The sequence below is a fragment of the Egretta garzetta genome, unplaced genomic scaffold (assembly GCF_000687185.1).
Source record: "Egretta garzetta isolate BGI_Z169 unplaced genomic scaffold, ASM68718v1 scaffold452, whole genome shotgun sequence".
Classification (NCBI taxonomy): domain Eukaryota; kingdom Metazoa; phylum Chordata; class Aves; order Pelecaniformes; family Ardeidae; genus Egretta; species Egretta garzetta.
In genome coordinates this window covers 179,528-199,977 of record NW_009258796.1, presented here as the reverse complement: position 1 = coordinate 199,977, position 20,450 = coordinate 179,528, and the positions used below count along the sequence as shown (strand labels likewise).

The 20,450-nt window shown below is 43.2% G+C and overlaps 2 protein-coding genes across 3 annotated transcripts in view; one reads left to right on the top strand and one right to left on the bottom strand.

Annotated features, from left to right (window-relative positions):
• Nucleotides 1-5,001: 5,001 nt before the first annotated feature.
• Nucleotides 5,002-20,450, top strand: part of JPT2 (Jupiter microtubule associated homolog 2) — a 17,365-nt gene continuing 1,916 nt past the window's right edge. The window contains exons 1-5 of one of the 2 annotated variants that reach the window (XR_004841308.1): nucleotides 5,008-5,153; nucleotides 5,642-5,784; nucleotides 7,719-7,764; nucleotides 8,502-8,746; nucleotides 12,448-12,680. Coding sequence is in view for 1 of the 2 variants with exons in the window: in XM_035889342.1 (XP_035745235.1) it covers nucleotides 5,087-5,153; nucleotides 5,642-5,784; nucleotides 7,719-7,764; nucleotides 8,502-8,686 (441 nt within the window). In the remaining variant the exon portion in view is untranslated. Of the gene's footprint in view, nucleotides 5,154-5,641; nucleotides 5,785-7,718; nucleotides 7,765-8,501; nucleotides 10,942-12,447; nucleotides 12,681-20,450 lie in introns of those variants that run through there. The other variant, XM_035889342.1, reaches the window with a different exon arrangement.
• The window catches only part of LOC104135930 (major facilitator superfamily domain-containing protein 1-like), a 15,338-nt gene continuing 8,695 nt past the window's right edge, over nucleotides 13,808-20,450 (bottom strand). The window contains exons 8-14 of the mRNA XM_035889346.1: nucleotides 20,422-20,439; nucleotides 19,418-19,518; nucleotides 17,412-17,523; nucleotides 16,641-16,778; nucleotides 15,950-16,089; nucleotides 15,659-15,770; nucleotides 13,808-15,385 (exon numbers count right to left, since the gene is read on the bottom strand). Of these exons, the coding sequence (XP_035745239.1) occupies nucleotides 15,269-15,385; nucleotides 15,659-15,770; nucleotides 15,950-16,089; nucleotides 16,641-16,778; nucleotides 17,412-17,523; nucleotides 19,418-19,518; nucleotides 20,422-20,439 (738 nt within the window). The 3' untranslated portion in view covers nucleotides 13,808-15,268. The remainder of the gene's footprint in view (nucleotides 15,386-15,658; nucleotides 15,771-15,949; nucleotides 16,090-16,640; nucleotides 16,779-17,411; nucleotides 17,524-19,417; nucleotides 19,519-20,421; nucleotides 20,440-20,450) is intronic.

The window sequence follows — 20,450 nt, the reverse complement described above, 5'->3', positions numbered from 1 at the left end:
GGTGCCTGGCCCCGGCCCGCCGGGCGCGGGTTGCTGGGCTGGGGGCGCGGCCCTGAGGGGACTCCCGTGCGGGAGGAAGGGCCCGGCGCTGAGCAGGCCCTCCTTCCCCCGCGTCTGTGCCTGCTCGGGGAGGGAGGAGGGCCGGGTGCGCTCTGCGAAGCTTTGAGAGGGTCCGAGGCAGGCGCCGGCGTGAGCTGATGTTGTCTTGTGTTCGCCTTGTGAAGTCGAAATATATTGTTACGCTTGGACGAGGGCGTATATCCAGAAAACTTGGAGCTGGTGTGATTAATCCATCCGCGAGGTAATCATGTGCTCGGAGGGGAAGGAAGGAAGGGTTTCGAAATCACGTAAGGGTGCTTTAAGTTTGCTCTTTATTCCAGTGGCTCTAAGCTATGGCCTGGTTTTAAAGGACTTCTGAGGATGCTCTGCCCTTATACTCTCTGAGAAGCTTCTGGTCACTCTAAGAAGCTACATGGTAATTTTGAAACCATGTTTAACTCATAAATTGGGTTTCTGGGTAGAGCCTGGAATGCAGGCCGTCGTAACTTTTGGTTAGCAGCAAGCACAGGTGTTCTTGTTAGAGCTTGTTCTCCGGCATTGGGGCAGAGTGTTCACTGCGCCTGAGAGCAAACAATGCACACAGCTCTCTAAGCAGACCCGGCGTAGCCAGCGTGCAACTGCAGCACCGCAATACCTTACGTTACTGGATTTGAGTGGGCTCTGAGGTGGTGGCGACTGACATACGGCCTGTGCCGTCAAAAGCAAGAGGTACTTGGCTTAATGGACACTTTCCATTCATTCCCTAACCAAAACTTCATTCAGTGATAATGCAAATCCTTTTGCAGTTATTCATGTGTAGAAGTTTCTCTAATTAAAACTGAGCCTAACTGGAAATCCTTGCAGCAACCACCACCAGCTGCGGAAGTGGGGAAAAAAAACCCCTCTTCCTAATGTGAAAATCTTTGCGTGGAAACGATAAACAAATGCTTTGCATTTTGAGAGCTTCATAATAGAGGGGTATTACACTTAGAAATAAATTATGCTGAAAATACTTTAAATGAAAGCTTCCACTTAATGGTCCAGTGAGATGTATCTCTAGTGATCCAGCTAATGTGCACAGTGATACAGGGAAAGACTAGTTTGCTGAATCAAATTAACTGCCTTGGGTTTATTTTATTAAACTTCAATAACGGTGCTTTGTATTTTTAAGGAAGTTTTGCTTTTCCAAAATAAAACGAGGACTTGCGTGTCTTAAGAGTTGCTGTTTCTCTGAAAGCAAAGCAGGGCAGAATCGTATCATTCTGCTGTTGGCGCACACTGTAAAGATGCGTTGCTCTTACGTGTCTTTGTTCATCACAACTACTGTATAGAGCTGAAAACGTTAAATGGAGCCGTCCTGGAAGCGTGGTACGCGTGCTCCCCTCCTCCCGGTCAGTGTTACTGCAGAATACTGCGGAGCTTTCAGATCAAGAGCATAACAGACTTCACAGAGGTTGCTGCTTGTTTATAAGATGAGTGAGCTATTTCGTGAGCCATGAGTTTGTATTGATCCAACCGCAGGGGGGGCCCAGGAACTTTCTGCTCTTTGCCTTAGAGCCTGGTGTTCTGAACCTTAACACCTTAGCGATGGTCTCTTACGTATAATGCAACTCTGCTATTTTACCTGCTTTATTAGAACTGTCTGAAAACTGGTGGGACTTCAGTGTTTAACTTTCAGGCAGAATTTAAAAAAATATATATAGCCAGCGTCTTAAAGTAATGGGTAAGTCTTGGCACCTCTTCCACAGGTCGGCTGAAAGGTTTAATGAGGAAAGGGGCATTCAAATTCAAGTGTGTTAGAATGTAGGAAAAAAAGAGCACAAGAACTAATTAAAATTCTTCAAGCCTCCCAGAAGAGAACAAAGCAATTAGTAGAGGCTTTGAAACTTACAGGTTAGGGTTCTTAATTTAGCTGTTCTAGATTATTTGACAGATCCAGTCTACTGGAGGGGAGGGGAAGAGGAGGCAAATGTAGATTGCTTACAGAACAAAGGGGTTTTTTCATTACTCTTTAAAAGAATAAAACAACACCTTCCCTTCCCCCGTCCCTAAAGGAAGAAGGAAGATCTAACTTACCTAGCTACAAGACACAAAAATATATCTATGTAAACTGGCATAATGCCAATATGAACTAAAATGACCCTAAAGTATAGCCTAAAATTACAGTAAAATGTACGTTGACTTCCCTTGTACTCTGTTGAAGCAGCTGACACTGCCTTATCAAGTTTAGCATGCTGTTTTCCTTTGGTAGGATTCACAGGCTAAGCCTTATTTTCTGATCTGGTGTGGGAGACCTGCACATCCCGCTCTGATCTACAGCCGAGTGACACAGGCGTGCAAGGAGGTTAGCAGCGCTCTAGGGGCTGCGCAGCAAGGAAATGGCTCTTGTATTCTCCCCAGTTTTTGGCTGAAGGAAGGAGCGCAAACCCCTGTCCTCTTTGCTGTCATAAGCTGGAAGACCTTGTTGCTGCACTTCAGTGTTATTTTTTGTAATTTCTGTGAATGACTTAGCTATGTGACTTGGAATTAGTTAGAATTGTATGGGCCTGGTGTCACAGTTGCTTGAAAGCTTATGGAATATTTGGAAGGTTTCTAGCAATTGGAAGTTTCTGAAATCGAGGAGGCAAATCCACTTTGTGTATGTAGAGTCAAGATACTCTTTTGGGTGATGCTGACAGAAAGGTCACCGTAATAGGTCAGCGTAGTAACGCTGATTTCAAAGTGCCTGATGAGCACCTCAAGTGTTGCCTCTGACTTAATCATTGCAGCAGCAGGGTTTTGTTAGTATGTATACTGAGCTGAGAATGGGAGGACAATACAAAATCAGTGTTGGATTTATTTTGATACTTAATTAAGTTTAACTGAATAATCAAGACCTTTAAATGGGGTGTCTCTAGAATTTTTTTCTGCAATTAAGCTCAAGTCCAGTTGCAGGAATCAGAAGTAATTTGATTCTTATGACTGGTTGTTTTTCTTAAACCAAAAGAATCTGAATGTAGTTATTTTGTGACTCCCTCCTACACTTGTAGGCATGTGTTAAGAAAACAGCCTGGTAAATGGAGTGAATCTATAATGTGAGAAACGCCATCTGTATGAACTACATTTCCTTTCAATCTCTTTGATAGTATATGTTGATTAGTATGCTTAGAACTCTAGAAAGACTAGATGAATTAAAAAAAAAAAAAGCTGAAAAGAATGGGTAAAGTCAGAAGTCACTTAAACTATATGAGGCATGCTAGCAGACCTGCTTTTTTAACAGGACCCCCTTCCCAAACTCCTTCAGGTTTTGTTTTGGTTTTTTTCATGTTCCCTTTTCTTTCCATCTCCAAAGTTTAAATGTTTAAACTGCCTCATGGTTTCTGGACCATTGTGAATGATCAAAATACATAATTTGCCTGTAAAATGTCTGTTTTAATTGCAGTTTTAGATCTTCTAAGATAAGCCTGGACCACAGTTGGATCTGTATTCTGTTGGACACTAATTTGTAAATAAACCTGTTGCTCAGACATCTTACCTGTGCAGTGGACAAGACAGTTGTCCTGTCTATTGAAATGCTAGTTACTCCCTCAAGCTAAAGGGAATTATTAACTCTGCAGTTGTGCTAAGGATTCAAATACTGAAATTGGCCAGTACAGGCTCTCTGAGGCTGGTTCTGACTGTGTAAACTACTCCCAGACTGAGAGAGGAACTTTTTTCTCCTTTCTCCCAAAGAGAATAGAACTTTCTGTATCCAGAGATCTGAAATGCTGACAAAGCTAACTTTCTGACAGAGCAGCCAAATATCTCTGCTTTTGTGAAATTAAATTGGAGTAGATCTTGTCTCTGAGAGGAACCTCTCTTATGCCTGTCAGATACCTAACCTGAAACGGAGAGGATGTGTTGTATTAATTCACTGACACATTTTAATTCTGTTCAGGTAAAGTGGGTTAAAGATCTTGAAATTTATAACTTGTATAAAAGTAAACGTTAGTTTAGGTCCCAGATCAAGTATTCAGATTAGAAAGGGTATAATTCACCTACTACTTTTAGTCAGCTGCTGAGGTTGTGGGTAACTGGTCAAGGAGACATAACGGTAAAGATTATTTTTGGTACGTGGGTATTCATTGCTTTCCCATGCTTTTTCTGTTAATTTTCCAGTTAATTCCGCTGATTCTACTCCTACGTAGTGGTTCGGTTCCTTTTCATGATAGGGCCTGAAGTCTGTTGAGCAAGGCATAGATATTAACTGTGGACTTCCTACTCAAGGGCAAGCATGACTTTTGGTAGGTTTTCAAGAAGTTGGTCCATTTCTGTTGTAACCTCCAATTTCTGTGAGGATCCGTTTGATACAACTCTGGCGCAGAGCTTTGGTTGTAATGGATTTGCATCATGACCACTAAAAATTTGGCTTCTTGGCATTCCACCTTTCCATTCTAAACTCTACAGCAGCTAATATGATAACTGTTAATATGGTGACTTATGATAGCTGATGGATGAAACTAGCAAATTTTTTAGTAATTATGAAATGCCTGCTTTTAAATAAAAGTTGGTGGGTTTCAGTTGTATCACAGATGCAAAGTTGGTGTATGCAGTTTGGTAGAAAGTCTGACTCTGTAATGTTTATTTTTAAAATATGAACCAAATTCTCATGCCTTCTCTTAGTCTCCTGTTGCTTTTGGAACACCACAGGTAGCATAGCCACTTGTTCTGGTGGCACTATTATGACCACTCCAAGTAATCGTAGATAACGTAATGATCAAGTTGACTGACTAGGAGGCTGGCAATATTTGTGCTGAACTTGAGAATATTTTATTAGAACAGCTCTTGGAAAGTAGATACTTCACAGACGTAGCAGAATTACATGAAGTAAGTTCAGATTGGAATAGTTACAACATATAAGGGTGAATGGGGAGGGGGCATCAAATGTCAAATGCTGTAAATTTCAAACAAACTTTTGTCTCTTGCTTCTCTCATTCTTCCATGTAGGGTATTGAAGCCCCCTGGAGGAGGTTCTAGTAATCTCTTTGGGAGTACAGAAGAAGTTTCTTCTTCAAGCAGGCCACACCGGATGGCTTCAAATATCTTTGGAGCATCAGAAGAACCTCAAAACATTCCAAAAAGAACAAACCCTCCAGGTAAGAGCAGCCGCCTCCTTCAGCATGATTGGGCTCTCAAGTGCAGCACAGAACTGGTTTCACACTCCTAAAGTGGAATGCTGTGATCTGTCTGTCTTTTTATGTTGCATTTTTACACATTGAGTGGGCTTGAACAATAAATCTATTCAGACTTCTGAATATATGAATATTTCAGCAATCTACATGTTCACAGACTTTTTAGCACATCATCCAAGTTTAATGCTTTCCAAGTTGAGGTCTAGGAAATGATGAAAGGAAACTGCTTCTATTCTAGAGCTGTGTCATCAGTTAGCTGCAGTGAAATCCTCTAGTGAATTCTTGTAACAAAGGATTTCAACTAGTATCTTCAGGCAAGCAAAAGTAAGTCTCTAGGCAGTAGAGTTCTAGAAGTCTTTGAATTCTTATATCTCTGAATTTTTATTTTTTTTTAATATAGTGTGGAAAACTAAAAGTTATTAAAAAAAAAAATTCTAACAACTGCTTTGCAGGGGGAAAAGAAAGTGGTATTTTTGAGGATTCTAGTTCTGCTCAGCCTCGTCCACGCATGAATCCACCTGGTGGGAAGACAAGTGATATCTTTGGGTCTCCTGTATCTACCGGTGTTGTGCGAGCACACCCAAACAAGCCTAAGGTATTTGTACTTCCTTCGCTGTCAAACCAAGAAGCTAGCAGCTCCGTGAGCTGTCTTACAGTCTTGTCACAATGCAGTGCCTGTATTCTTTCTAAGATGACAGACCTGAATTATGCATAGGGTAACTTCAAATTATGCAGTTATTTCTAAGTCTCTTTTTGATAGCTTGTTATCTCTGATGTATCAGATCTCAGTGTGCTCTGTAGTTTGCCATAGAACTATTAATTAGGCTGCGGATGTGTGCTCTAAAAAAAAGAGGAAAAAAAAATGCTTCTGAAGCCTTTGGTTGTCCTTGTGAGTGAGGTACAGCTGGAGGTCTTGGCCCACAGCCAACAGGCATGAATGCTAGGTAGGGAGAAGGTCTTTCTCTTTATTCTGCAATTTGGCAGAGGTGATCTTGATACCAGTTCTGGAGAGTCGGTGAACACCAGTGAGCTACAGTCATAAATCTTCATGTGGCCTGCCTGTCCCCTTCACCTCCCCTAAATATATGAAAGCACTTTAGCAGGAGACTAAGCTGAAATGATCAACAGTGAAAAAGCTAACTCAAGATCAGCCTTGAGTGTCAGCTCCAGCATGCGCTTGATTTTGTGATGTCGGACAAAAGTGTGTCTTGTTCTGTGAGTTGTTATTTTTTGATCTTAAAGCTAGGATGTGTAATAGTTGGAGAGGCTTGTAGTTATGACCAAATCTGGCAACGTATCCTCCTTTTTCCCAAAGCCAATTACTTTATTTCTCTATTTAAATGCCCTATATTTGGATTTACAGCCTGCTGCCCTACTCTAAGTAGATACTGCTGAGTGAGTAGCTACTATGTCGGTAATGTTTTTGACATGTCGGGTAGCATGGGAACTTAGCATCCCATAAAACACAGCTCACTGTGCACTGAAAAAGTAGCAGCAATCTCATTTTTCATGGAACCTTAGGAAGAAAAGATTAGTCCAATGTAATTTTTTCCCCCTTTTTTTTTTTTTTTCTTTTTCTTTTTCCCCCCCCTTAAATTAGAAGGTGCTGGTAGTGTGCTTTTGCATAACTTTTTATGTGGACTCTTAAGTGTATTTTGGGGGATTTGGGTCATAAGAAAGGAGGAGGCAAAAAAAGGCTGGGAGCTAGGTTTTGTCAGGAGCAGTGCTGTCGGTGTAGGGAAGGGCTTTGTTTTGTTCCTCTGTACCCCTTTATCGGTCTGGTCTCTGATTCTTTTTAGTTGCTTTTTTAAAAGTGTAACATTAATTCCTGTGAATTCCTGACTAAATGGAGGACAACGCTTTGGAAATTCCTGTGTCTTTAATTAGTGCATTGGAATTGTGGGGAATACTGGGATGGAAAGAAGGTAGCGTATTTCCAAAAATTACTGCAAGTTGAATTTCATGGGTGGGTAAACATGCAAGCTTTTCTGAGGTATTGCTGTGTATTTCTGACAGTCAGTTGGAATTGTTGGGGAAGTGGTCTTAGAAGGTTTTTGTTAATTACCTCACTGTTTGGGCCACTGTGGACACTCACTGAAGGCAGTAATTGCTGAGTACAGATAGGTTGCTCAAGGGCTGCTTGTGTTCGAGTTGTCAACACCAGCTTCTCCAGGGCGGTAGTGGGTGCTTGACAAGAATGGTCATTCCAGACCTTCAGACTGAACTGTATCATAGACAAAGTTTTAAGCCTCTAATGACCTAATGTAGCGTCTTCATCTGTGTTTCAATGAATTGTCCCGAGATGTGCGCCTTGACATCACACTGGAGTTGCCTTGTACTACTGCTTTTGGGATTATGTAGCGGTGGAGGGGGTGCAGGGCTACGCACGGTATCTGCAGCTGTTTGCTTTTACCATGATAAACATATAAACTTAGATCAGAAACAAAGCAAAATTTTCTGCAGGATTTTGTGATGGAGTTACTGTTTGAGAACGATAATATACTAAGATAGCTTCTGGTTTCTTTGCAGGATCACATTGTCCTGAAAGAAGATGAAACACCAAAGAAGCTAGAAGGTCAGCAAGAGAAATTCCTTTCTTTGTTACTCAGAGCTTATCTTCTCAAAGAGACCAGTTTCTTACGTTTCCTCTTAAAAAATATAAGAGTAAGGCTGGTGTTTAGGATAACATAACTGAGAAGTTTTCCTTCTGTTAGAAATTTAATCACTTGACTTCATGGAAATGGTTCTCTTCCTCTTATTGAGGAGAGCTCTACAGGCATAAGCCTTGGTACTGTGTGTGTGTATATACTTTGCTTGAAGCCATGTGCATATATATAGATATTTATGGAATCTGTATATATAGAAAAACATCCTATCAGACCGCTTCTTACTCCCTTGGCATCTCCTTCGAGTGTATAATCTTGGCCTTCTGTAGTTCTAAGTAACAAATAGCTGACTGACAAAATGTATTATTGCTCAGCTAGTTACTGTGAAAGAATGATGGGCATGCTGCTTTCAAGCTCAGCGTGAAAGGATTCATTGGCATGTTGCCTGAAACTGCCAAAATAATTCTGAAGGTATATTGCTTAGCCTACATATCTTTGTTAGAAAGATTGCTGAAGGAAGAGAGGAATTGTTGCAAAAAGTGAAATTCTTCCTCAGCACCCGTTTCCTTCAGGAAAAATAAACAGATACAGAGAAGCCTTAGTGTGCTGTGGAAGGGAGACATGGGAAATAATGCAGCCTACAGAAGACGAGGCCCTTTGCACTACAGAATAGCAAGTTGATCTAATCCCTTTTCTTTTTATTCAGCTACAGAAAATATCAAACCACAGCTGGAAGATGGAGGCGAGAAAAAAGATCTGGGCAAAGAGGAGCGATGCAAGGAGCCAGAACCCAAGATAGACAATCACGAGCCCCGATTAGGGCCAAGGCCGCGCTCGCACAACAAAGTTCTCAATCCACCGGGGGGGAAATCCAGTATTGCGTTCTATTAGGGTCATCTGTTCACTTTAACTAACGGAGTCTGCACAGAAACTCTTGTCTGTGGTTGCGAGGTCAGTGTATAGACTATTGTTTGTGGATAGATTCTTAGGCAGATGGATGAGGGTTATGCTAAAGCATGTAGGAAGGGTGACCTGATGATTTGCGGGGGGAGGGCTGGGGAGGGAAAGGGTGCCCTGTGGAAGATGTGAGTGTTGGACTGCCTGGGTGGGTGGCAGAGGGGGACATTAGTGTAACTTTGTGAAAGGTCAGTGCTACTTTGTGGTGGTTCATCAGGCTGTTAGGTTCTTAGCTAGCTAGTAGCTCGGGACACTCTCGTGGAGCCAGGCTTATCTATACAGTCAACACATAAAACATTGTGAATGGGTATGGACCTGGAGGTCACATCCGAAAGATTCTGAAGCACAGCAGGTAGGCTATGCTTTCCTCTAGGCAATGGGATGCAGCTTCACAGCGTGGGTTGACTTCAGTCACTTCAATGTACGTATGTTCCACTGGAACAAGTCGTGCTACTGTGGTTTTGAGTGTCTTTAGTCTTTGGTTCTCTCTTTCTCCTTTCTTGCTTTGCAGCACATGGTTGCTGGTACAAGGACAAAAGATGCTGAAAGTTTCTTTTATGCTCATCAACCATCACATGTTAATACATATCATGGTCTTCCCCTCCCTGGAGTGTTCGGGCCTTTCTGATAACCTTCAGTAATCTGCCGATTGCTACGACTAGCTCTTGACAAGTGTTAGTGTCAGTCCAACGTACTGTTTCATGTAGGTGCTCCTAGAAGACTTTTTTTTTTAAAGTATCCTGGTTGAGTGCTTACACGTTTTCTGGTAACGGTGTGGGTGCAAACAATAGCTTTATGGTACTCTTTAAACAGAAGCAACTTAAAGCGTACCACTACCATGGAGAAAATACTGAGGTGTCCAGCCAGCTAGCTGTGACCCAGCCTGTATAGGAATGCCTTGGCTTCTGCAAAGGATTTTTGCTTTGTACCCTGCAGAAACCAGGACTGTTCTACTGTCTTCACCACAGTGCGGTTTTTTTTGTTTGTCTGTGCTGACTCTGTTAGTGAACTCTCTTGTCTTTGGTCAGCCTTACATTTGTCTTTGACTGCCTCAGATTTTTGTTGATAAGGTTGGGGAGAACTATGTGGATTCTCCCCAAACCACAGCTGTAGTTGTTTTGAGACATGCTGTAGACTATCCTAGTTGGAGAAGCAAAGGCTGTAGCAATATGAACCTTTTGGTTGTGCTGGCTATCTTAAATCATGTTTGGAAGATGCGCGTGTTTGACACAAACATTTGTTGGGGAGGGTAGCTCCCATCATTTCTTCTCTGAATGGACGTTTCTGATCACATCCAGAGCTTTGATATATGAATGTTAACATTAGGTGCTTACTGTTCAATGTATTTAATAGTGACTTTTTAAATTTGACATATCGAAACAGGAGTCGTTCAGGTACACCAAAGAACAAGTGGCCTTATCTGCATATATCCACTGCTGTTCTAGCCCGGGTTCCCTGGGAACTGCCACTGTTTCAGGGGGACTCTGGGCCAGGTGCTAACACTCTGTGATTATAGTGCTTACTAGGCTGCTCGGTTCAGTGACGTCACTAGGCTGCTCGGTTCAGTGACGTCACAAGTGGTGGATGACTGCATGAAGACCTAGTTGCCTTTTCAAATAGTGACCTATGTGGGGCAGTGCTAAGGGTAGAAATACCCGTGGAAAGTAGGGATTTTGATGCCTTTGTCCCTTCCAGAGAGGTTTGGAGCTCCCTGATTGCCCCATCCCCTAGGACAACAAGACAGTGATTCTAACTGCAGCCTTGTAATGGATTTATGTTGCTTCCAAACATGTATTTCCTAGCAGCTTTTCTTGAGTCTGGGCTGTCTGGCCTCTGATGGAGTCTGGGACATGTCTGTCTGTTGCAATTCCTTGTTCCAGTACCTGACGGGGTTTTAAGAGGCTTCCATGTGGAACGGTCAGCCAGGGGCTGCTTTCCGCATTGAAGGGTCTGGTGTAATCGACGCTGTCTGTAGTACTGAGCTTGGAGTTGGCATCTTTCAATACCCGATGTGCATTGGCTACAGTGCCTGTCTTTTAAACAGCAACTTCCAGCTAGGCCTTAAATTAGTTAAACTGTCTTCATTTTCTTGCATTGCTTTATTTGGAATCTAAACCATATTTTCAAGTCGTCAAATAAGATTGATAAGAACATTTCTTCAGGACAGCAGGGGATTGGAAATCAAATGATAAATCATGCAATTGTCAATAAACCTCTGTATTTTGTTACTTCATTGTGCGCTGTAGATGTCTGTTTTTATGAATTAATTGGTATTTAGTTCAATGTAGATACACTGGTGAATTTTGCTATCTGAAATTGGAAAAATTGCACCAATTGTTCCAGGCCTTCTGTAGCGGGGGAGAACACTTTAGAGATGTGGCATCCTGCTCAAGGTTGCTTATGAGACCAGCACCTCTTATCCCTGGGGAGTGTGAAGGGGTGGTAGCAGGGGCGGGCTGTTCGGGTCAATGCCTTCTTGTGGGCAGCATTCCACGGTGTTCTGTGCAATGAGGGGATGCCGTTATGCTCTCCAGCAATATTGTAAATAGACTTGAATATTCAAACATTTTAAATATTTAAGTAAATTTGTAGAATAGTGTAATAATTCCCCTTGAGCGCAGGATGCCCTTTATGTGGAGAAGTCATTACGGTGAGTGCATAAAACTCGCCTCATGTGCCAAACTGGGTTTGCTGACAGCATGGAGGTAACTCCGGGTGAGTTGGACATGGTGGCCTCTCAGCCAGGGTGTTCTAAATCTGCTGCATTCATCCCTTAATTTACAGATTGTGATGCCCCACAGAACCTCTTGGCCAGCACTTGTTTCAACAGCAACTTTGTATTTTGCACTGAGAGTTTTGCCACTTATAGTTCAGAACTCTTCCCTTGAGCGTGCGCGCTTTGGGTAGGATCTGCATGGTGCGGGAACTTGCAAATATCCTCGGTAGATAATACATTAGCAACAAAGGATTGTCATTCCTTTGAACAGCAGCCAGCTAGGAGACTACAATATAGTGTCGCTTTGCAACTCTGTACATTACCTCATTGCTTTCCCCCTAAATTGAAGGTTTGTAGCTTGAACGCTGGCATAGAGTATTATCCAGGTTACTGTTTCAGTCTTGGAAAGAAAGTGATGGTATCCGTTATAACACACTTAGTTGGAAAGTGGTTAAAGGATGACTTGCGTGCTTTCTTAACTCGTGTGTACGTGTAGGCATAGCTGCTGCTTAGTTCCTAAATGCGTCACCATGCCTGTCCAGTGCAAGACTCACTGTTGTCATGAACAGCCCAGCTGCACCTCGCTCCTCCTGATCCTCCACTGCCACCTCCCACAAGCTTACATCAACGTGTGCTCCACTGAGTAAAGGAGTTTAACATTCTGGCTTCTGGGAGCATGCTCCGGAGCGTGATGAGCAAAAAAACAAAAATCCACCTCAGTGTGAGTTGCCTGAACTAATGTCCGCTTTCAAGTTTCACGGTTTATATTTTAAGAGTTGCAATCCACTGTGTCTTACGCCAGAGGAAGGTTCTGCCAAAGAATACTGGAGAGAAGAGCTTGCCATTTGCAGGGTTGTCCAAGGCTAGGGATGGGGTGGGGGGGGTGGGGGGGGTGTGTTCAGTTACCTGTATACGTGATCAGTGCAATGCTACCAAAACTGAACCAAACCAGCTGATTGTTTCTTTCCATGTCTTGCAGCACAGTGGCCTCTGTGAATGCCACCCTTTCATTTTCATGACAGGCTCAAACAAAGTAGAGAGACGTGCAATTACTTTTAAGTTCCTCAGAAGTGAGCTCTGGCATCTCAACAGCAGGTGTCAAGACGGGCAAAGCGAAGGTGGTTTTCCTGTCATCAGTGGAGTGCTTAATGAAAAAAGCAGTTAAACAGGAGTAACGGGAAGCTGTTGATGAACTCTGATGGAGATGAGCAGGTACTGTCGCAGGGAGGCTCGTTAGGCCTCCTTACTGTTGTTATGTCAGCTTCAAGCTTTATTAATCTGAGCTGAAAGACATGAGCAGTCTTTTAAGAACAACTCTGCCTCTAAGAGGCTCTAGTAGAATCCTCCCAACGTAAAGATGGTCTTTGTGCAACAGACTCAAAGGTCACTAGAATCTCCCCGTTTTCAGATAATATGAAAGGGTTTTTAAAAGCACATGCAGGGATCTTCCTACAATGGTATCTACGATAAACCACTAGAGCAGACCAACGTTCTCCTCCTAGGCACTGAATGTAGGAAACGCGTGGGAATGCTTCTCAGTGAAACCTAGCAGAGCAGGCAGGGAGATTTCCAGTCCTATGTTGTCGGTAACCTTGTCAACCAGTGGCAGATTTTAAGGAAAGTCTGTCACAATTCTTTTTTAAAAAAACAACTCTTCAAAACAGAAGAGTGAAGTTTCTTTTTTGGTAATTTGGAAGTAGATTATGGGATGGCAAACAGGAATGGCTGGCTTTTGAGGTTCTTCCCTGAAGAACCAAGTACAGGACTTTCAGTGGGCACCCTAGTGCTCATTACAGGGCCAACCCAATTGAGTGCAGCTGCAGCATCGTATGGTTTGTAAACTGGGAGAGCTGACAACTTCCTGCCAGCCAGGCTGAAGTTGCTGCTTTTCAGCCAGGTGCCGTAGGACTGACACAAAAAATCAGCTCTGTTGAACACATACTTTCTTCTGTACCCAAGCCTCTAATGTAAGCATATAGTACTGCAGCATGTGGTTTTTCATAATCGCAGTTGGAAATTCACCATGGAATTTTTCCACTATGAAAAAATGTAACCGCAGGATTTCAGCACAGAAGAGTAGTAGTGACTGGAGGCTGAGGGATGTACTTAAAGCCCCAGTCTAGCAGGAGTGTGATTTACCAGCAGAGTGAAAGCACTGGTGAGGCCTCACATGGAATACTGACTCCAGTTTTGGGCTCCCTACTACGAGCGAGGTGTGACTTTGGGAGTGCAGTGATGGGCTACAAAGGTGGTGAATGACTGGAGCATCTTTCATAGGAGGAGAGGCTGAGAGAGCTGGGGCTGTTCAGCCTGGAGAAGAGGAGGCTCGGGTTGATCCTAGCAGCCTGGTTAAGTACCTGCCGGGAGGGAGGGAGGATGCGAGAGCCAGGCTCTTCTCTGGACAAGAGGCCACAGGCACAAATTAAACCACACGGAATTCCATCTGAACACAAGGAAGCGCTTTGTCACTCTGGGGGCGGTCAAACACCGGGACAGGTTGCCCAGAGAGGTTGTGTAGAGTCTCCATCTGTGCCGACGCTCAAACTCTGACCAGACACGGTCCTGGGCAACCTGCTCTGGCTGACCCTGCTGAGCAGAGGGCGTTGGATGAGATGATCTCAGGAGGTCCCTGCCAAGCCAAAGGAGTCTGTGATTTTGCATTTCTGTGACTTCTCAGCCCACCCCCAAATTTGTGCTGCACCAGACTCCAACAGGGAAATTCTTTAACTGTCTGTGGTGTGAAATTAATTCACACTGTAACTTAAAAGATGTTGCTCTCTGAACACATTCTCTTCAGTGAGTCAGTTTAAGAAAACTTTGCTTTGATGGGTGTATTTGTCTTCTGTGACAGCTCCTTAAAAATATGACTTCACTGGATGCCGTCAGTGCCTAAATTGCTTTCAATCTATTAGTGTTTGTATTAAATGCAACTTCAGCAGAGCTGCTCTTTCTCGTAAGAACTTGTAATAATTTACATAAGTCATTCACTTCAGCATTCCTTGTACTTGGCTATGTTAAAGTTTACTTCATTCTTAAAGCATCCTTTGTGCTTTTGTAAACACTGTGTGAGCGTTTGAGCGTTTTGCATAGTGAGAAGGGCAGTTGGCTGAGCAACATAAGCCTGTAGCATTCGTGAGTAAGAGCACCCTGGTTTAAAGGACAGAATTTCAGATCAAAACCTTTTACGCTTTTGAAGGTAAACGAATAGGCACAGCTTACAGAAGCTTTTCTAGTAAGGTAATAAGCAATTAAGCTAGGCTTGTATGCAGAAGTAATCAATTTGATTAATTCAGTCTTCTGCCTGAAGAATAATGATGGTGTCACTTGCATGGGTATGTAATTTGTGAGACACTCATGCTAATTGAGAGCAGTAACTGGAACAGCAGGCCTAGCCAGGTGTGCCGATTAGCAGGTGCTGACGTGCAGGATTCTTGTGATGGACAAACGGTGGTGGACCAGGCAGGCAGCCCTCATGTGGGCAGTTGTGATGCAAGGTGAAAAGCAACTGTCTAATGGCTTACCAGCAAGCTTCAGCTAGGTTAGTTTCACTTACTGTTAGTGTAGTTCTTAAAGTGCCCCATGCAGGTTTCTGTATGTTGGAGAATGCCCAAGAACCATACAGCAGACACCTTTCACTCGTGTGCCAGGCATAAGGAAGTGGAAACATTCCCTTTCTATAGACAGTTTCCTTCAAGATTCCCTTTAAAGGCATTTAAAATACACAAACTAAAAATCCACTTTCAAAGAGAAGTGATCAGCGCTGTGTCTGGCAGCCGTCACTCTTCTCACGCTGCGCAGGTTCAGCGGGCAGAGCCCTCGTTTCCTGTTTCATCATCAAGGAGCGGTGCTGCATCTGCAGGGGCTCTGGCCTCCTGCTCCACAGGTGCTCCCTTTCTTGTTCTGTTCAGTGTCCCACCCTAGAAATTCAGAGCAGCAATTAGTGACAAAACTGATACTGTTCTTCCTGTACACATGTATTTCTACAGCCGTGTCCTGGCCCTTTCCCTCACCTTCTTCCAAAAAAAACCAGCTGCCAACAGCTTGATACTAGGTAAGGCTACTGCACATTGCATCAGTACTTTAGCAGATAGTTCTCTTCTTATGCACTCCCATTTTTATGTTGGAAGAATTACTTATCTACACACCCAACAGCTATTACATCAACAAAAGCAACCTTTTATCACGCTTACCTGTTTCTTGTCCGCAACATTGAGGCTAACAGAGGCAACAATACATGCAATGGTGTTTGCCAACATAAAGATCATCATCCGTTGCCAGCGCCACAGGGGGATCTTTAATTCACTAGAAAAGGCCAAAACAAGATAGAACAACAAGTCACTTGAAAATATTTAAGGCACCTCTAGAGTTCCTTGCAGCATCAGGTTGCAAAGACACCAATTTCTATTCATATCGCTCCACTAATACATTGCTGATGTCTCTGCTTGAAAGAGGGGGAAAAAAAAAAAAAAAAGCATTCTCACCTGGACTTTGTTCCTAGAATGTGTCCAACAATCAGATTCGAAAGGCCAACTCCAACCATCTGCACAGAAGTTGCAAGCCCCATAGCTGTCCCTAAAGTTGCTTGGGGGACCACAAGGGGTATGGACGGCCACATACTAGCCTGGTAGGAGTGATGAGAAGAAGAATTAACTCGGAACCTTATTTGAAGGTGTTAGATCATCATTGATTTAAAAAGGAATTACTCCCACTAAATTAACATTTATACTTTCTCTTCAAAAAACCTGTTTATCCCTCCTGGGCTGGTTCTAGGCTGTTCCCCATCCTTTCCAAGCATCTTGAGACAGCACAGACAACACATGTTATTTGAAACTGGAATAACCTGACTCCACGTTTCTGAAGGGGAGTTAGGCCCGATGATTTAGCTCGTAAGACTCAGAGGAGATTCAGGCGCTAAATTCAAGGTAAAAAAGCATTAAGAAAAGCATAGGCAGATTCATGCGATATCAGATGGTCCCTTGCACTGCTTTGCGTTGTGTTCCATATTGTTTGGGGTTACTTGGCACTAACCAAAGCCTTCAGGATTAGGGAGCCAATGACTCTGGCTGCTAAACCTGCTCACCGGGACACAGAGGCAGTGATATATGCCATCCAGGATGTTGAAGGAGCACAGCCAGAAAACACTGAACTACAGCACCCGGGTTGTGAACTTACAGCAGCAAAGGAGTAAGTGATCCCCAACCAGATGGTAGAGACTAACGGAGGAACAAACGTAAATGCCAGGAGAGCGAAGACTGGCAGTGTCAATGCAGCACAGCCAACAGCAAAGACGCCTCTCAGTCCAACGTAGTCCTGGTAAAGGAAATAAACAGGAGGCCTCTTACAAGGGATCCTTGCTTCCCACAGACCCCAGCGACGCGAGCGGCTGCACAAAGCGGGCTGGCATGAGTGGCAGTAACGTGTCATTTCCCAGTTGCTGATACCATAGCAGACTGGCTGCTGCTAGTTCCTCTTGCATACTCATGAACCAAGACTGAAACACTTGTCAGAGAATCTGTGTCCGGTGTTCATGTGAAATGGCAGGCTTTAATAAAGGGGGAAGAAAAACACAGCATTATGCCCTGACAATTATGGAAATAAGGAAAGGAAAGAGTTTGACAAGAGGGACTCATTACATGCAGGTTGTCCTTTCCCGTCATCGTATCCTGACCCTTTCTGTTCCAGTCTCAGACGTCTCAAAACATACAGCCCTTTGCCAGGGTTTGTTGCTACCACAGCACAATTAAGAGGCAGAGGGAAAAATGGGGTTAACATTATTTCTTGTAATTTAATTCAGACTAAAGTATATCTTGCCGTTTGCAAGGAATTCAAGGACTGCTTGTTCAGCAACAACAGGCTAAACTCTGGTTGAGGGGGTTGTAACAAAGACATGCCAAAAAATTAGGAAAAACTCACCAGCAAGGACTTCTGGTTTTGGGTACTCACAATTAATATGCCAACTGCTGCAGAGAGAACAAGGGAGCTGTCGTACACTGCCCCAGCAATGTAAGCGGCTGCCTGCTGACTGTAGCCAGAATATTTATCCTGGATAAACTTGCTAAAAATAAAACGAAAGGGGGAAAAAAATTACATAATTAGGACTCTTGATCTGGTTATTTAGACAGAAAGTTAAGTCTAAGCACAAATATATGGACAGGAAGGGTTTTAATGAGAGGACTTGTAAAAGTTTGATTCTGTCTGGTTTGTAGCGCCAAGCCTTTGTTGTTTTATTTTCTTTTTAATCGGTGCACACCATAGAGAAGCTGGTAGCTTCAGTGGCCACTTTGAAGATGCTTCAGCAAGTGCAGAGTAAAACTGCAGGTTAAAGTTGGGCACATGTTCAATTGCAGCAATTTTCTGTCACCTGTCCAAAGGATATGGATAGATTTTTTACAGTCTCTTTGAAGAGGCAGAAAGCATTATCAGTCCAAAGGTGAGAATGCTGAGGGGCAGAAAAAAATATTTTAAAATAATCCAGCAGCAAAGATCAGCATTTAAATTGCACGCCTGCATTTAGAAGTACTAAGAATTCCCCTTTGGCATCTGGTTAAAGCAGAAAACTCACAAACCAAGTTTTGTTTTCCTTGTCAGAAGTTGGCCTTTCACCTTTGTTAGGGACACAAAAAACCGGCATTAAAACATACTCGAATTCTTTACAGCATTTATAGTCACACAGGTGTAACAGTTGAGAAAGACTAGTTTATTTAGAGATTTTGTAAGCTACTCAAGGCTGGTTTGGCTATTTGCATGGCTACTTGCCACCAGCAATAGTGAGCCCTTATAGCCTGTGCTGTCAGCAAAGTATGAAACAAGACGCTGTTCCCTGAAGATTTACTGCAACAGATTTCACCAAAAAGCAGTGGCCTTGGGACCCTGATTTTTCCAACTGGGAAGCAGCACAGCATTTTTTTGCCAGGAAAGCTGTGTGAAACTGACTCTTGGTGCCTGAACTTTTGCTCCACAAGGAGCGAAAAAGAAAATTCTGCGGGGAGGCAGAATTGCAGAAGAGAGGATTCTATGTTATCAACAGACACTGTTTCAATTAAAATGAGAGGGCAACTGATAGAAAGCTCGTCTCAAAGATTATGTCATCCTTGCCTTGATGATCCTTGCCATCTTGAAGAGGTCACTTGTATGTTTTTTATGAAAATGTTGATGGCATTTCTTCACTCCAAATTTTCACAGTGGCTTACAATACATCACTAATGAAATAATTACCAAATTAATTTTCCAAAATAATTTTCTTTTCTTTACTGCAGGCCTTTGCTAATATAAAAGTTCATACTCATTATGCGACAGAAGCTGCATCATCCACAAACAGGAAAAAAGCAGCAAAATGACAAGTCTGTGGCAGAGCCACAGGACAGGAGTCCCAGTTTAGTCGGGCAGGTTGCTTACTTGTTTTAAGCAAATGAAGGCATAAAAAAGGAAGTCTGCAAGCCTTGAACCAGGATGCAAAGGCTTCCTTGCTTACAAAGCCAGGCTGCTGCAAGCTGAGCTTTGTTCCTAACACAGCAGACAACTGCAGGACAGAACTGCCCCAGGCCTGTGAAGCTAACACCCCTCACAGCTCAAAAGACAGCCACTTTGTTAGACTGTCATATAGGTGAAACGTCTACGGGCTATTTTTTTAAATAAACTATTTCTTCCCTGTCTCCTAAATCCTCCCGATCCTCCTTTAGCAGTCTTCCAAGCTTTAAATGTTGGATGAATCATTTCCATTTAAGTTATTTTTGCTTTCCTTCAGAAGCCTCCCTCACCTTTGAAGGGCAAGAAAGGTCAAAGAACCCTCATATTCTTTAATTAGGCGTTAAAGACTTGCTTCTCTGTGTTTCATGACTGGAAGGAACACACATTTTACCCCCATATTTCCCAGGCAACTGAAAAGCGAGGGCCTGCAAGGCTCCGATAGGCTTGAATCGGTCAGTGGCACTACAGGCACAGAGCAATACCTGGCGTCTGCCACAAAGGGGAAGACTCCGTTGTAGAAGAACATGATGGTGAGGACCAGGAGCCAGTAGCGAAGGGGAAGTCGCCGGATGTCCTGAATGCGCTGCAAAGATAAAATGTGCCCTCACTCACCAGGACATAGTCTCCAGCTTCACACTAGTATCACTTTCTGCAAACCACTCAAGGTCACAAAAAATTTAAGTAGTAACAGCAGGTAAAAGGGAATTGAAAGGCAGCTCGTGTAGCTCTCAGCGAAATTTGGCACGTGCTGTCTCCAAAGCATTCCTTCCTTAACGCTGCTCAGTAAAGAAAATTTTAAAGTCTTTATTATTTTTATAAAGGTTATTCTGCAAGAGATTATTCTAAGCAGGCTCTATTAAAAGCCTACTGCAAAACCTTAGGTGAAACACAGTGGAAAAATACAGTATAAACATGAGTCCCAACACTGAGGCACAGAAACCAGTAAGAATACTGTCATGAAAAGAAAGCTGTTTCGAAGATTTAAGTGCCATAAAAAATGCAACCTATTGCCTGTAATGCTTGTGCCTAGACAGAAGAAGCAAGGAGGCATGGAAAATAAGGGCTGGCAAAAGATAGTACCGTGCTGACCAGATTAGCTCTTTGCTATCATGGATCCTGTGAGCCAGCAAGCAGTTCCAGAGAGAGCCTGCTACCTAGTTCTACGCACAAAATCCTCCTCCGAGCCACCTACAGTCAAGAAGTAGCTGGCTCAGAAAAGTAATGCCGTTCAGAGTGCTAACTCAGCTCTCTGGAAGGCTGCAAATATATGAGCTCTAAACAGAAATTTTAGACTTCAGTGGCTTGCAGATGCAATATCCTCAAGATGTGCCTGAAGGACTACTCTGCAAGATTTAACCAAGTGGTGTTAATGCCCTCTTCTGGCCAGGACCAGCTCTTACGACCGCTCTCCTGCATTGCAAAAGCCATGCTCATGCACGGCAGGCTTTCAAGATTGAGAGGGAAAAGCTGTCTGTGCAGCACATACCACTTTTTTGGATTCCTGATGCAGAACCC